Source organism: Lycium ferocissimum, chromosome 6 (assembly GCF_029784015.1).
Source record: "Lycium ferocissimum isolate CSIRO_LF1 chromosome 6, AGI_CSIRO_Lferr_CH_V1, whole genome shotgun sequence".
NCBI classification, from domain to species: Eukaryota; Viridiplantae; Streptophyta; class Magnoliopsida; order Solanales; family Solanaceae; genus Lycium; species Lycium ferocissimum.
Window position 1 is genome coordinate 17177182 of NC_081347.1, and position 15274 is coordinate 17192455.

The 15274-nt window shown below is 36.9% G+C and overlaps 1 protein-coding gene across 1 annotated transcript; it reads right to left on the reverse strand.

The window, feature by feature from the left end:
• Positions 1–3432: 3432 nt before the first annotated feature.
• On the reverse strand, positions 3433–5150 carry LOC132061175 (uncharacterized). The gene is made up of 2 exons (XM_059454032.1): positions 4107–5150; positions 3433–3921 (listed from the first exon to the last, which is right to left on the reverse strand). The coding sequence occupies exons 1-2, from the start codon at positions 5148–5150 to the stop codon at positions 3433–3435; spliced, it is 1533 nt and encodes a 510-aa protein (XP_059310015.1).
• Between the last annotated feature and the right edge of the window lie 10124 nt (positions 5151–15274).

Here is a 15274-nt window from a genome sequence, read left to right on the forward strand (position 1 = left end):
CGCCCAATTCCTGCAACATGAACAAACGTGACCTATACCATACGAAAAATTGGGTTGCCTCCCAACAAGCGCCTTAGTTAAGGTCGTGGCACGACACTTTTTGTGTTTTTCTCATTTTTTTTTCACACGGGTTGCCTCCCGAGAAGCGGTCGATTTAACGTCGCGGCACGACGTAGGCTTTCCTCAAGCCTCTTCTAGATCGATGGAGGACCTCGCACGGTTAGTGGCCTCCCCGTAGTAATGCTTCACTCTTTGCCCGTTCACCAAGATTGTCTCATCCGAGTTGGGTTTCTTTAGCTGTCGCTCGTGTGCGGTCACACGAACTACCCTCGAATGGCCCCGGACACTTGTTTCTTCAACGTTTCACCGAAAATCTTCAACCTCCAGAGTTATGCGGCAGACTAACTACCTAGGCTCAAAGTCACAAAGATTGGATGCGCCGTCATGAGTTCTCTTAGTTCGCTCCTTATACATTTTTGCGTTTTCATAGGCATGATAGCGAAATTCCTCCAACTCGTGCAAGTACCGCAATGTCTCTTTTCTCCAGCTTGAACCATGTCTAGATTTAGCTTCTTGATCGCCCAATATGCTCAATGCTCAAGCTCAACTTATAGATGACATGCATTACCAAAGACGAGCTTATAGGGAGATGTGCCAATCGGAGTTTTGTAAGTCGTTCCGTATGCCCGCGAGCGCCATCAAGTCAATGACCAATCTTTCCTACTTACGCTCACAGCCTTTCTCCAAAATACTCTTGATTTCTCTCGTTCGATACCTCCACTTGACCACTCGTCCGAGGATGATAAGCAAGCCGCTATCTTGTGTTTCACCCCATACTTGAGTAGCAATTTATCAAAGAGCCGATTGAAAAAGTGCGTACCTTGATCACTGATGATCGCCCTAGGGGTCCCAAACCTTGTAAAAATGTTCTTTTTCAGAAATCGTGCCACCACACTAGCATCATTGGTGGGAAGTGCAATGGCTTCCACCCACTTCGAGACATAGTCTACAGCGACCAATATGTACTTGTTCCCCTTGGATGGTATGAAGGGACCCATGAAGTCAATACCCCACACATCAAACAGCTCGATTTCTAAGATGCCCTTCAAAGGCATTTCATGACGCTTGGAGATATTTTCGGTTCTCTAGCAGCTATCACATGCTCGCACAAATTCATGAGCATCTTTGAACAAAGTTGGCCAGTAGAACCATGACTGAAGTACCTTTGCAGCTGTTCTGTCACTAGCATGATGTCCCTCATAGGGTGATGAGTGGCACTTCTCGAGAATCGCAGGGACCTCTTCCTCTGGAACACACCTTATGATTAGTTGATCTGTGCCAACCCGGTAGAGATAGGGCTCATCCCACACATAGAAATGACTGTCATGCAAAATTCGCTTCTTCTTCTTCTCGTGATTAGCACCAAGGGAGTAAATCTCACTTACTATAAAGTTCACCATGTCTGCATACCATGGCACCTCAACTGATTGAAGAGCAAAGAGTTGTTCGTCAGGAAAAGTCTCCTTAATCGCCACTGCTTCATCCACATGTTCCCGATCTTCTAATCTCGATAAGTGATCTGCTACCTGATTTTCTAAGCCCTTTCGATCAAGAATCTCGATGTCAAACTCTTGCAGCAGCAACACCCAACGAATAAGCCTCGGCTTTGCATCCTTCTTTGCAAACAGATAACGAACTGCAGTGTGATCAGTGTACACAATCGCCTTCGTGCCCACAAGATATGATCGAAATTTGTCAAAGGCGTAGACAACCGCCAATAACTCCTTCTCTGTGACAGTATAGTTCATCTGGGCTGCATCAAGCGTCTTGCTGGCATAGTAGATAGGATGAAAAATCTTGTCCCTTTTCTGACCAAGGACAGCTCCCACAACAAAATCACTTGCATCACACATCAAAATAAACGGTAGAGACCAATCAGGTGCGATGATAATAGGAGCCGACACTTACCTTCGTTTCAGCTCATCAAAAGCCGTCAGACAGGATTCATTAAACACAAACTTCACATCTTTCTCTAAAATCTTGCACATTGGATTAGCAACTTTAGAGAAGTCTTTGATATTGTCGATAGAATCCCGCATGCCCAAGAAACCGCGCACTCCCGAACTGAAACGGGTGGTGGCAATTTTTCAATTGCTTCAATCTTCGCCTTGTCAACCTCTATTCCCTTGCTCGATATCTTGTGCCCAAGAACGATTCCCTCTCGAACCATGAAATGGCATTTTTCCCAGTTAAGTACCAAGTTCGTTTCTTCACAACGAGCTAACACAGCATCAAGATGGTTCAAGCAGTCATCAAAAGAATCTCCAAAAACAGAGAAGTCATCCATAAATACCTCCACATAATTTTCTACCATATCGGTGAAAATAGCCATCATGCATCGCTGGAAAGTACTTGGAGCATTGCACAAACCGAAAGGCATCCTTCGGAATGCAAACGTGCCATATGGACATGTGAATGTTGTCTTCTTTTGATCCTCAGGTGCAATCATGATCTGATAGTAACCCAAATAACCATCCAAAAAGCAATAATAATCGTGCCCAGCCAATCTGTCGACCATCTGATCCATGAAGGGCAAAGAAAAGTGATCTTTTCTGGTGGCGTTGTTCAACTTGCGATAGTCAATACATATCCTCCAACCCGTAACAGTTCGTTGAGGCACCAATTCATTCTTCTCGTTTTCCACCACAGTCATGCCCCCTTTCTTCGGGAAACATTATACAGGACTCACCCAATTGCTGTCAGAGATGGGATAAATAATGCAGCTGTCAAGCCACTTGATTACCTCTTTCTTCACCACCTCCTTCATGATCGGGTTCAGTCGCCTCTGGCCCTCAATACTAGGTTTGCTATCTTCCTCCAATAATATTCTGTGCATGCAAAACGAGCTACTAATACCTCGAATATCAGCTATCGACCACCCAAGGGCTCGGACTCGATCTCTTAGCACTCGTAACACACGTTCAACCTGCACATCAGTCAAATAAGCAGAGAGGATTACGGGCAATGTGTCTCCACTACCTAAGAAAGCGTAGCGAAGGTGAGGAGGTAATGGTTTCAACTCAAGAACATGAGCCTCTTCAATGAATGGTTTCGGCTTCTTCCATGACTCTGGTCTGTCTAGCTCCTCAACCGGTGTACTTGCTCGTAGATAGGCACATGAAGTGTCAAGAATGCTAAGACACTCCTCCACTTCTGCATCAATTTTTAGATCTTCCCCATACACCAAAGCTGTCTCCAACGGATCTCGCGAAGCTAGAAAGTGATCTAACTCGGCATTTGTGAGCTCAGGCTCCACCACGGAAATCATCTTCAACTCCTCATAATGGGCTGGAAGCTTGGTAGCTTTAAACACATCAAAAGTCGCCTCTTGTCCATTAACTGTCATGGACATCTTCCCATCTTTCACTCGGATCACAAAGCATCAACAAGTAGCCAAGAATTCTCTCCCCGCATGAGAGGAACACTCTTATCTGCCTCATAATCAAGTATCACAAAATCAACCGGCAGAATAAATGGGCCTACCTTCACAAGAACATCCTCAATAATGCCATCAGGATAAGCAAGAGATCGATCAGCCAACTGCAATGTAATAATGGTTGGCCTAGGCTCTCCCAAACCCAACGTTCGGAACACAGAGGTGGGCATCAGATTAATACTAGCACCTAAATCACACAATGCTAGCCCAACTTCAATGTTGCCAATCGTAATCGAAATTGTGAAGCTGCCCGGATCTTTCAACTTTGGAGAAATTTTACTCCTCACTCTAGAACTGCACTCCTCAGTAAGTGCAACAGTCTCAAACTCTGTCCAACGCCATTTGTTCGCAACTACATCTTTAATATATTTAGCATATTTTGGGACTTCTTGCAAAAGCTCCACCAAAAGTATGTTGATGTGTACCTATTTTAAGAGTTCAAGAAATTTCTTGCAAGCCGAATCTGCTTTCTGTTTCTGAAGTCGCTGTGAAAAGGGAGGGGGTGGTCGCACCACTTCCTCTACATGTTGCTCTGCGACTGTTTGCTTTGGTTCAGCTCGCTTAGTAGGGATAAGTTCTGCCTCTGCTATGTTTTTTTTTTCGGCGGCACTTCTTCTAGCTCTCTACCATTCCTCAAGGTGACTGCCTTGCATTCTTTTGAATTCTTTTCAGTATCACTAGGAAGAGCACCCGGAGGTCCGACATTCGCATAGAGAGTCATCCGCCCCATCTGACGCTCAAGCTCTTGAATAGATTTCTGCATCTCACTCTGAATTTTCTGATTTTGCTGCTGCGTCACTTGATTCTGAGCAATGAGCTGTTTCATCATCTCCTCTAAATTGCTAGCTGGCTGAGCTTGAGGTTGTTGATAATTGTTCGATTTGTGGAAATCCTGCTTCCCAAATGGAGTGTTGTAATTAGTTCCATAATAGTTTCCCCGATTTCCGCTACCACAATTTTGCTGTCCCACAAAATAAACGGACTCTGGATTCAATGGATAATTGTTATAATCATGAGGTTCACCGCAACCTACACATGCTGCCTGCTGAATATGTTGAACTGGTTGAATCTGCTGAGCTTGAGGAAACACCCTCAACATCACGTTAGTAAGAGTACCTATATCAGCCCGAATAGCTGCAACATCATCAACTTTAAGAACCCCAATGCTTTTTGTGGTAACCCGGCTAGTCTCATGATATTCATGATGACCCTCAGACATCATCTCAAGGAGATCTTCCATCTCTTCATATGTTTTGTTTAAGATCTGCCCTTGAGCTGAAGCATTCAACAGGGCCCTTGATTCATGGTTAAGTCTTTCTACGAAATAGTTGCCAATGATCTCCTTTGGCTGCATGTGATGGGTGCAATCTCGCAGATAGCCCTTATACCTTTCCCAAGCGTGTGGCAGAGATTCGGAATCCCTCTGAGTGAGGTTAGCAATTCTTCGTCGCAGCTCCCTTGTTTGCTTGGGTGAGAAGAACCTGTCGATAAACTTATTTGATAATATCTCCCAAGAAGCGATAGAACCTACAGGTAGATTCGTCAACCATTCCCTCACTTCGCCAATCAGTGAGAACGGAAATAAGGACAGCTCCACATAATCATCGGGAACATCTCTATATTGGAAATTCTCGCTCAACTCTACGAACCGCATCAAGTGCTTGGCGCGGGTCTTCACTAGACTTACCCATTTCCGGCACGTATGTTGCACCCCCGCATCGTTCCTTCTTTTAGCTCAAAATTTCCAGTAATTTCAGGCCTAACAATAGCCTTAGCAATAGTTGCCAGACTAGGCCTAGCATAACTGGATAACAGAATCCATTGTTCTTGTGCCCTTGCACCCTGTTCATCGCCGTCTCTGGCTCTATCCCTTTCTGCCTGTTCAAGAGCAAGTATTGCTGCTTCGTTAACCATTTTTCTTTGTCAGTGAAAAGTTCTTTCTATTTCGTGATCAAGATCAACTAACGGTTTTCCTGAACTTCGAGTGCTTGGCATAAACTAGAGAAGCCTGAAGTGACACAAGTAGAACAACGAAAAAGTAAAGACTTGAACAGAAAAACAAACTCAAATTAGAAAAACAGTAAATTTTTCTAAGTCCCCGGCAACGGCGCCAAAAACTTGTTGCTCCCAAACGCACACGCAAGTATACGTGGTCGTACAAGTAATATAGATTGTTAAGTCCAGATATCGATCCCACAGAGACTTAGATTCTCTTTGTTAAACTAATTCAAATTCGGATGAAACTATTCAAGAAAGTGAAAATCAAGATGGTTGTTGTACTAAACTAAAACTGAAAAGTAAACAATTTGTGATGGGTGTTTTTATGATTGGGAATATCTTGACAAAGATTGTAAGAGTTATCAGATGAGAAAAAGATCTAGGGTCATGGCTTTCGACAATCCAGTTGATCTTCAGACAATTCCATCTATTGTATTTCCTGGGTTACTAGTTGACGGGTTAATTATACTTTGTGATATTCTCTCGAACTACTCACAAGCCTGTGAATGTTACTATAACGCCTATATCTCTATGGTCATCAGAGGTAACAAGAACACATTTATTTCTCCGTATTCAACTAAGTAAGGCTAAAGGGTATATCTCTATCCTCAGTAGCGAAACGATTAAATCGAACAAACTCTATTTATTCTTATTACGTACGTGAATTCCCTTTCTCAAGTTCAATTCGCGCACCACAGACAGTGTCTAACTATTGGCCTGATAATCAAACAATTAAGATCAAGAATAAATAAGCAACCCAAAATATGGAAAATCAATAGATAATAACTGTCATCAAATCAACTTTCAAGTCTTTCGCCACAACCCTAGAATTAAGAAGTTTAGCTACTCATGATTCGATCATAGACAAAAGAATTCATGAATAATCTAGGGTTGAAAAAGATGAAAAATAAAATAAACCTAGAGAGAGAAAATAGAACGGTGGCTTACAAGTCTTTGAATAATCCCAAAGACCCCGTTCTCGGCAAATAAAACGTCTACATATAGTCTAGGGTAAAAATAAAAAATAAGGAAATCAAATCCTAGTCGAACCGGGAAAGCTGCGCAGAACTCCGCTTTCCTTCCGCATCGCGGAAGGATCGCGCAAGGTTCTGTAGGTTTCCGCTTTCCTTCTGCGATGCGGATGGATCGCGTAGTAGTGATGCCTGGTCTTGTGTGTCCGCTTTCTTTCCGCGATGCGGAAGGATCGCGAGGCCTTCAGTTCGCCTTTCTTTCCTTTCAATTCATCGGTCTTCGACTCGTCACCTCGTCTACTCGTCATGTGCTTCAAAATCACTCACTTTAGGCACCGTTTTCCATCGTTTATCATCTCCGTACCTATACACATGAAATATGACGACAGAAGTTCAAATACGACGATTGCATCATGAATTAAGCGATAAAAGTCATAAGAGTAGGATGTAAAATGACACAAAACATGATATTTGTGCCAAATATCACATCTCAAGTCTCAACGACCCCGATTTGAAATCTCCAGAACTTTTGCTTGAATTGATGGAACTAAAGTGAAATTTTCAAAGTCAATCAAATCACTGCCTATATATATACACACATTAGTTTCAGTGTACGTGCGTTGCATGTATGATTCGTGTCAATATATAAAAATGTATAAATATATTGCGTAATTTTTTGTATAAAAAAATCACATAAATATTATAGTTAAAATGTAGTTAAGCTATTAATTAAAAATGCAAGTTTTGTTTATTATAAAAAAATGCAAGTTCTTGAAAATGATGACATCATATATGGATAACCCAATGAAGAAAAAGACTGCCTCATATACAAAGGTTCTCAATCGATCATTAGTCAATATATCCAAGTTAAAATTTCATTAGTTAATTCAATTTCATAAGTTATACTTCATATTTCCGTTCTGGTCATACGTCATGGCCCTTAACAATAAGCATGTAACTGATAATCTAAAAGTTTCATACGAACACAGAATCAAAGTACAACGAAAACCATAATTGGAATCATATTAGCACTTTCGACTCAATAGGTGTATCTAAAAAAAACTTCTATTAACTTCGAAATAACATAATTTAAGAACTGAATATTCACCACTTGAAATTTGCCTACAATTACTACTTGAAAAAGAACCTCAAGAAAAATAAAAAATATGTGAGAAACTTATACAAAAACAATGATTCAATAGTTATACTTCCAATCTCAAAATCATCAAGTGTCCTTATTGAAAACACAGAGGACCCGGCAACCAAGGCTGGTAATTGAAATCTAATGTGGAAGGTTATATATAGCCACCAATGAATCGAGTAATTGTTAAGTTTACCAGAAGTTTGAAAAGTACAGTTCTCATCCTACTAAAAGTTTGAAAATTTTCATCTTTTTCCCAAGGACAATATAACTGCTTGTTTTTTTTTTCAATGTTAAGGTGTTTTGTGCTTTTAATGTATTATATATGGTGAGTTGCATATGTGAGTTGTGTCTATTAATAAAAGAATTGTATATAATAAGAATAACTATGTATAATAAAAAAATTTGACCAAATAGTTGCAACATGCATTTATTTGAAAAATCAATGTAATTATTGGCGTAATATGCAACTTCAAAATTATTGCAATTTTTATTGTGAGGGAATCCAATGATTCAAATTTTTAATTAAATATATATGAGACATTGTGAAAAAAATTATCACAGCCGACAATCTTTCAGTTTGCATTTATAATCAAGAATAGACTGAACTTTTATTATCACATAACTTCAAGAACAAACTAAAGGTTAGAAAGTTTACCTCAGTTGATCACAATCATGTTTACCCGGTCAATCATCATACTATCAAGGTTTCATATCAAAATAATGTGAAAAATTAGCTTAAACTTTCCAAGAACATAACTAAAGAATAAACCAAAGGTTAGAAAGTTTACCTCAGATGATCACAAGCATGTTTACCCCATTAATCGTCATACTATCAAGAGTTCATGTCAAAACAATATGGAAATTGTCACACTATCAAGAGTTCATGTCAAAATTAAGAATAACTATGTGTAATAAAAATTCACGACCAAATCGTTGCAACATGCATTTATTTGAAAAAATCAAAGTAATTATTGGCGTAATATGCGACTTCAAAATTAGTGTAATTTTCATATAACTTCAAGAACAAGCTAAAGGTTAGAAAGTTTATCTCAAATGATCACAAGCATTTTTACCCCGTCAATCGTCATACTATCAAGAGTTCATGTAAAAAATTAAGAATAACTATGTATCATAAAATTGACGACCACATAGTTGCAACATTCATTTAATTGAAAAAAAATCAATGTAATTATTGGCGTAATATACGACTTCAAAATTATTGCAATTTTTTTGTAAGGGAATCCAATGGTTCAAATTTTTAAATAAATATATATGAGACATTGTAAAAAAACTATCACAACCGACAATATTTCAATTTGCAATTATCATCAAGAATACATTGAACTTTTATTATCACGTAACTTCAAGAACAAACTAAAGGTAAGAAAGTTTACCTCAGATGATCACAAGCATGTTTACCCCGTCAATCGTCATATTATCAAGAGTTCATATCAAAATAGTGTGAAAATGTTACACCTCCCGTTTTATTTCAAGAAGATCTCAGCTTATTGGCGGTGTAAACCTTCCAGTACGGTAGTCCGCACCAGGGCTTTGGTCACAAAATATTTTACTTGGTATGTGTACAGGTGTATAAGTATGTATTCTTGACATTTCGAGGGAATTGGAAGTGAAACGAATCGAATCGGAGCAAAAACGAGCGAGTTCGAGAAGCGGTGAAAGCGATCGGCGTCGACGGCCCGGATGGATGGACCGTCGACAAGCCGTCGCCTGGCACCGTCGATGAGATTCTGCAATCAGACATATCAGGCGGAGAATCGATGGCACATGTCGACGGGCCGTCGACACGTCAACGAGCCGTCGACCCTGCTCGTCGACCCGCGGATCTGGAAGTTTCCAGCCCTGGGTATAAATATAAGCTCCCACGTTTTAATTCATTATTTCTCTCCAAAACAGACTCTATATCTCTCTAGAACCCTCTAAAACCCTCTCTCTATTTCTACAACAATCTATACCAAGAAATCAATATCAAAAGCCAGGATTTAAGAGATTCATATACTAGGAAGCCTATTAAGGTTTGTGAAGAGTAAGAATTCCTTTGACATACAAGTGGAGGATTTCATTCTAATAGAGTAGAGTGACTCAAGGCTTATTCCCAAGTGATTAAGGTAAGTTTTATGATTCTTCCATGTTATTCAGACTATTGAGGGGTTGAAAGACTTGGATTATGGAGAGAAGGGGAACATGAGGTGCAACTATGAAAATAAAAATATTTTTAAATCATGACTTGACTTGAATCATAGTTCTTGATATGTAATGAGTATAATCTTGTTATGAATAGTAGTAAAGAAGTTGTAGCGGCATTGTATGAGGATGGACACGGGATGGTGCCATAGCTAGGGTTATAAAGGATTGATAAGGAATGTTTGGGATTTGATAATGTCTAGCTTGATGGAGTTGTTGATTAAGATATTGTGGGTGTGGTTGTGATATTGAGAATTATTTATTATGTGGAGGAAGTCATCGAAATAAAGGAAGATGTTACCCGATTCTCGTTAGCTTTTGTTTAAGCCTAAGTATGTCTTCGATTATCTAATTTTAGTACGAACTTCCTTGAAGGTAGAAACGTGAGCATTGGAGAGAAGCATTCGAGTGATAGAGTTAGTGAATCACAAAGGTATGTAAGGCTAGACCCTTCATTTCTAAGGCATGATTCCTATTATATTATTTTCAAGGCTAGACCCTTCATTTCTAAGGCATGATTCCTATTATACTATTTTCCTTACTCTGCATGACTTTCTTACATTCCGGGAAAATATGAGTCAATGTATATAGAGCCTCTTATGAGACAAAAAGAATAAGAGATATGTTATAAATATGATAAAGGTAATGATGATGATGATGAGTTTAAGTCTAAGGAATTCTAAAGCAAGATATGATGTCCATGAAGTTGATGATCCTAAGTATGATCCATTGATGTGGTTTATTGTCTATGCTCACCTTACAATGTTAGTTCCTTCAGATATTGTGAATATGATCACTCCATAATGTAATCGAGGGTTCTCGACCTTATGTCACCCCGCTATAGTATAGATTGTCTTTAAGTTCTAATGCATGTTTTATGACAAATGCATGCTGATGATAAGTTTATGATGAGTATATGATGATATGATTACACCGTGCCTGAATGGCCGGACATGTCACCGCTAATGCAGGCTTCTTATGAGTACACCATGCCTAGAAGGCTGGACATGACCACCACTAGTGGGCGGCGTATGATGGCACCTGAACGCGGGTTAATGAGGATGATATGTGCGATATGTTGATTATGTGATATGTTTAAAAATGCATTTACTCTTAAAGGCTAAGCATGTTATATCTTCACCTTATGTTTCATGATTTCTTTATTATGCTCATTTTATTCAAGCCTTACATACTCAGTACAATGCTCTTACTGACGTCCTTTTCTTTGGACGCTGTGTTCATGCCCACAGGTAGACAGGGAGGTGATCCAGATTCGTAGGAGCTATTAGCAGACCTTGAGAGCACTCCATTGTTTCGGAGGTGCCATTGATTTATTATTTTTGTGTACATATATGTTTTGGGCACGATGGGGTCCTGTCCCGTCCATATGTCTAGTACTCTAGTAGAGGCTCGTAGATACATACGTGTGGGTTGTTGGTGTCCCATGACGATGTCAGTGTACATTTTTGTATATCATTTTGGGTAACTGTACAGGCTTATGTTTATCTATGTACAGCCTTGGGGTATTTATTTATGTATGTGGTCAGGTTGAGTATGATGACTAGTAATATGAGCGGTGCTCGATGGTTAGCTCCGAGTACCCGTCATGGCCCCGAGTCGGGTCGTGACAGAAAAATTAAACTTTCCAAGAACATAACTAAAGAATAAACTATAAAGGTTAGAAAGTTTACCTTAGTGATCACAAGCATGTTTACCCCGTCAATCGTCATAATATCCGGAGTTCATGTCATAATAATATGAAAATCGTCACACTATCAAGAGTTCATGTCAAAATTAAGAATAACTATGTGTAATAAAAATTCACGACCAAATCGTTGCAACATGCATTTATTTGAAAAAATCAAAGAATTATTGGCGTAATATGCGACTTCAAAATTAGTGGTAATTTTCATATAGCTTCAAGAACAAACTAAAGGTTAGAAAGTTTATCTCAGATGATCACAAGCATTTTTACCCCGTTACTATCAAGAGTTCATGTCAAAATAATGTGGAAAATTGTCATATCATCGAGAGTTCATGTAAAAAATTAAGAATAACTATGTATCATAAAATTGACGACCACATAGTTGCAACATTCATTTAATTGAAAAAAAAATCAATGTAATTATTGGCATAATATGTGACTTCAAAATTATTGCAATTTTTTTGTAAGGGAATCCAATGGTTCAAATTTTTAAATAAATATATATGAGACATTGTAAAAAATTTATCACAACCGACAATCTTTCAATTTGCAATTATCATCAAGAATACATTGAACTTTTATTATCACGTAACTTCAAGAACAAACTAAAGGTAAGAAAGTTTACCTCATATGATCACAAGCATGTTTACCCCGTCAATCGTCATACTATCAAGAGTTCACATCAAAATAGTGTGAAAAATTGGCTTAAACTTTCCAAGAACATAACTAAAGAATAAACTAAAGGTTAGAAAGTTTACCTCAGATGATCACAAGCATGTTTACCCCGTCAATCGTCATACTATCCAGAGTTCATGTCAAAATAATATGAAAATCGTCACACTATCAAGAGTTCGTGTCAAAATTAAGAATAACTATGTATAATAAAAATTCACGACCAAATCGCTGCAACATGCATTTATTTGAAAAAATCAATGTAATTATTGGAGTAATATGTGACTTCAAAATCAGTGCAGTTTTCATATAACTACAAGAACAAACTAAAGGTTAGAAATTTTATGTCAGATGATCACAAGCATGTCAACCCTGTCAATCGTCATACTATCAAGAGTTCATGTCAAAATAATGTGGAAAATCGTCATATCATTAACAGTTCATGTAAAAAATTAAGAATAACTATCTATCATAAAATTGACGACCACATAGTTGCGACATGCATTTAATTGGGAAAAAAAAAATCAATGTAATTATTTTTGACGTGATATGCGACTTCGAAATCGTTGCAATTTTTTGTGAGGGAATCCAATGATCCAAACAATACGTACAAAATTAAGAAGTCAATTTTAATTTGATAATACATATGGGACATTGTAAATAAATATCACAACGGACAATCTTTCAATTTACAATTATCATCAAGAATACACGGTACGTTTATATCACATACCTTCAAGAACAAACTAAAGGTTAGAAAATTTACCTTAGATGATCACAAGCATACCCTGTCAATCGTTATATCAATTGTAATTGTTGAAATCTAAATTTATTCTTTTTCCTTTGTAGCCTGCTCTCCAGTTTTGGTAAAAGAGTCATGAAACCTAAGAAAATTATAAACCTAAACAAAGAAACAACATAATTTAAGTAACTAATACTAATTGGTTTAAGAGAATCCTAAATCTAAATAAAGAAAACGTATCAGAAGAATCCTAAACCTAATTAGTAATGGAAGAATAGGGGAGAACAAATTGACGTGGTACAAATTTGGTGCTTTAGTTGCTGATTTATGGGTGTTGGTCGTTCTCTTTTTGTCTAATGATTTAAATTAGGTAAAAATTTAATGGATTATTTTGAAAGAAAATCCATATTATTAGTGTTTATGTATATTACAGTTTTTAATGCAGTTTTTATTTTGAAAGGACTCATATGGGTCAAGTATTATAAAGATAATTAAATAATAATTTGAGAAAAATAAAATAAGACAAAAATTACTGATATGCAAAATTTTAATTGACTTCAATTTTATAAATATTATAAAGTAATAAACTTCTTACATAATTTATATGTTAAGTGAGTTTATTAAAGTAAAATAACGTGCAATTTGTGCTACTCCTAAAAGAAGGCTAAATATAGAGAAGTCCTATGCCTAAAACAAAGGCTAAATATTAGGAAACTTATTAGTTACGTTGAATGTTTTGACACCGAATAACTTTAGGATTTAATAAGCAAAATTTAGTTGGTTTTACTTTTCCTAAACATTAGGAGAATTATTAAATATCTATTTATAAATAAATATAAAGAAAATAGGAAAATGACAATTTTGTCTATTATAGAGCCTTTTAATGAAACGCAAAAAGTTCAATCAACATTTCTAATGACTTTCGTGCATTTAATATAGTGTGTGTGTGTGTGTGTATATATATATATTTTTTTTTTTTTTTTTTTTTTTTTTTTTTTTTTTTTTAAATCTGGACACGTCCAGTCCAGTTTGGACTCTTCTTATCTGTTCATCTCTTTCTCTTAACCTTTGTTCTTAATAACTCTCTTCTTTAACCACCCCGGACATGACCAATATTTCGTCCTTTATAATTTGAACATTTTCAAGGCCTCTCAAGAACTAGGAATTTACAGGTTAATCCATCGAGTTTATTAAGAAATTAAGAGAATAACCATATACCAAGAGTAATAAATCCATAACAACATGAATTTACTTAAACATAGATTTATATAAAAGAGATTTTTACAAAAATAAAACCAATAATATACATAAACGGGAGAGTAATACAGAGACATAGTTTGAAATATAAGGACTTACATGAATTAAAGATGGAGAGAGGTTTCCCGTTCGGGGAACCCCAAAAAAGACCTCTTAAACTTGAAAACTTATTCTTGAGACTATTACTATTTTACAAGAAAAGTTTATGTTACAAGGTTGGGAATTTGGAAGGTGATTGTTGGCATTGGTGAAAAGGAAGGGGAATATGATTTTCTCCGAATATTGTTTGATGTCTTCTTTCATCGTAAGAGCTATCTATTTATAGGTGCTTATGGACTTCAACTTCGGACTTCATTCTGCTTAAAGAATCTTTCGGACTTCAGTCGGGTACACTTTGGGTACGATAAGGATAATTATAAAAAGAAAAAATATAGAAGGTATAAACCGCAATACAATAAAGGTTATAGTAAAAAGAAATATTATTTTAGAAAATCATCAGCTAGAAAGCCTTATTTAGATAGAAATAGGCATGTTAGAAAATATAGAACAGAGAGAAATCATAAAAATAGATTGGAATGTTTTACTTGTGGAAGTATAGAACATCTAGCAAACACGTGTCCAAAAAGAATAAATAATAAAACTAGAAATTCGCAGCTAATAGAAGACTTTCAAGAAACTTTTAATAAATGTAGATGAATAGATGTCTGATAATGAAAGTATATATTCCATAGTAAGTGTAGAGACAAGAAAAAATCAAAACAGACTCATCGTATTCCGTAGGAAGAAGAATTAATAAATGAAATAGGATTAGAAAATTTGGATTTAGAAGCAATCCAAGAAAGCACATTAGTAAATATCTCTGAAGAATGTAATCATGAATTTGAAAGAAACAAAGGATTATATAGTAACCAATGTTTTCTATGTAAATGGTACCCTAGTAAAAAATCAAAGAGATCTAGATAACATAATAAAAATACTAGATGAAATAGAACTAATAGGAGAAAAACCTCTAAAACATTGGAAAAATAATAAGATTGTATGTAAGTTAGATATAATAAATCCATATATATATATATATATATATATA

Bases quoted from the DNA above. Each gene is read 5' to 3' on its own strand.
- LOC132061175 (XM_059454032.1), bottom strand. From the start codon at position 5,150: ATGCGGTTCGTAGAGTTGAGCGAGAATTTCCAATATAGAGATGTTCCC. The intron at 3,922-4,106 runs GTGCCGCCGAAA...CTCTTAAAATAG, and splicing joins ATGGTAGAGAGCTAGAAGAA to GTACACATCAACATACTTTT.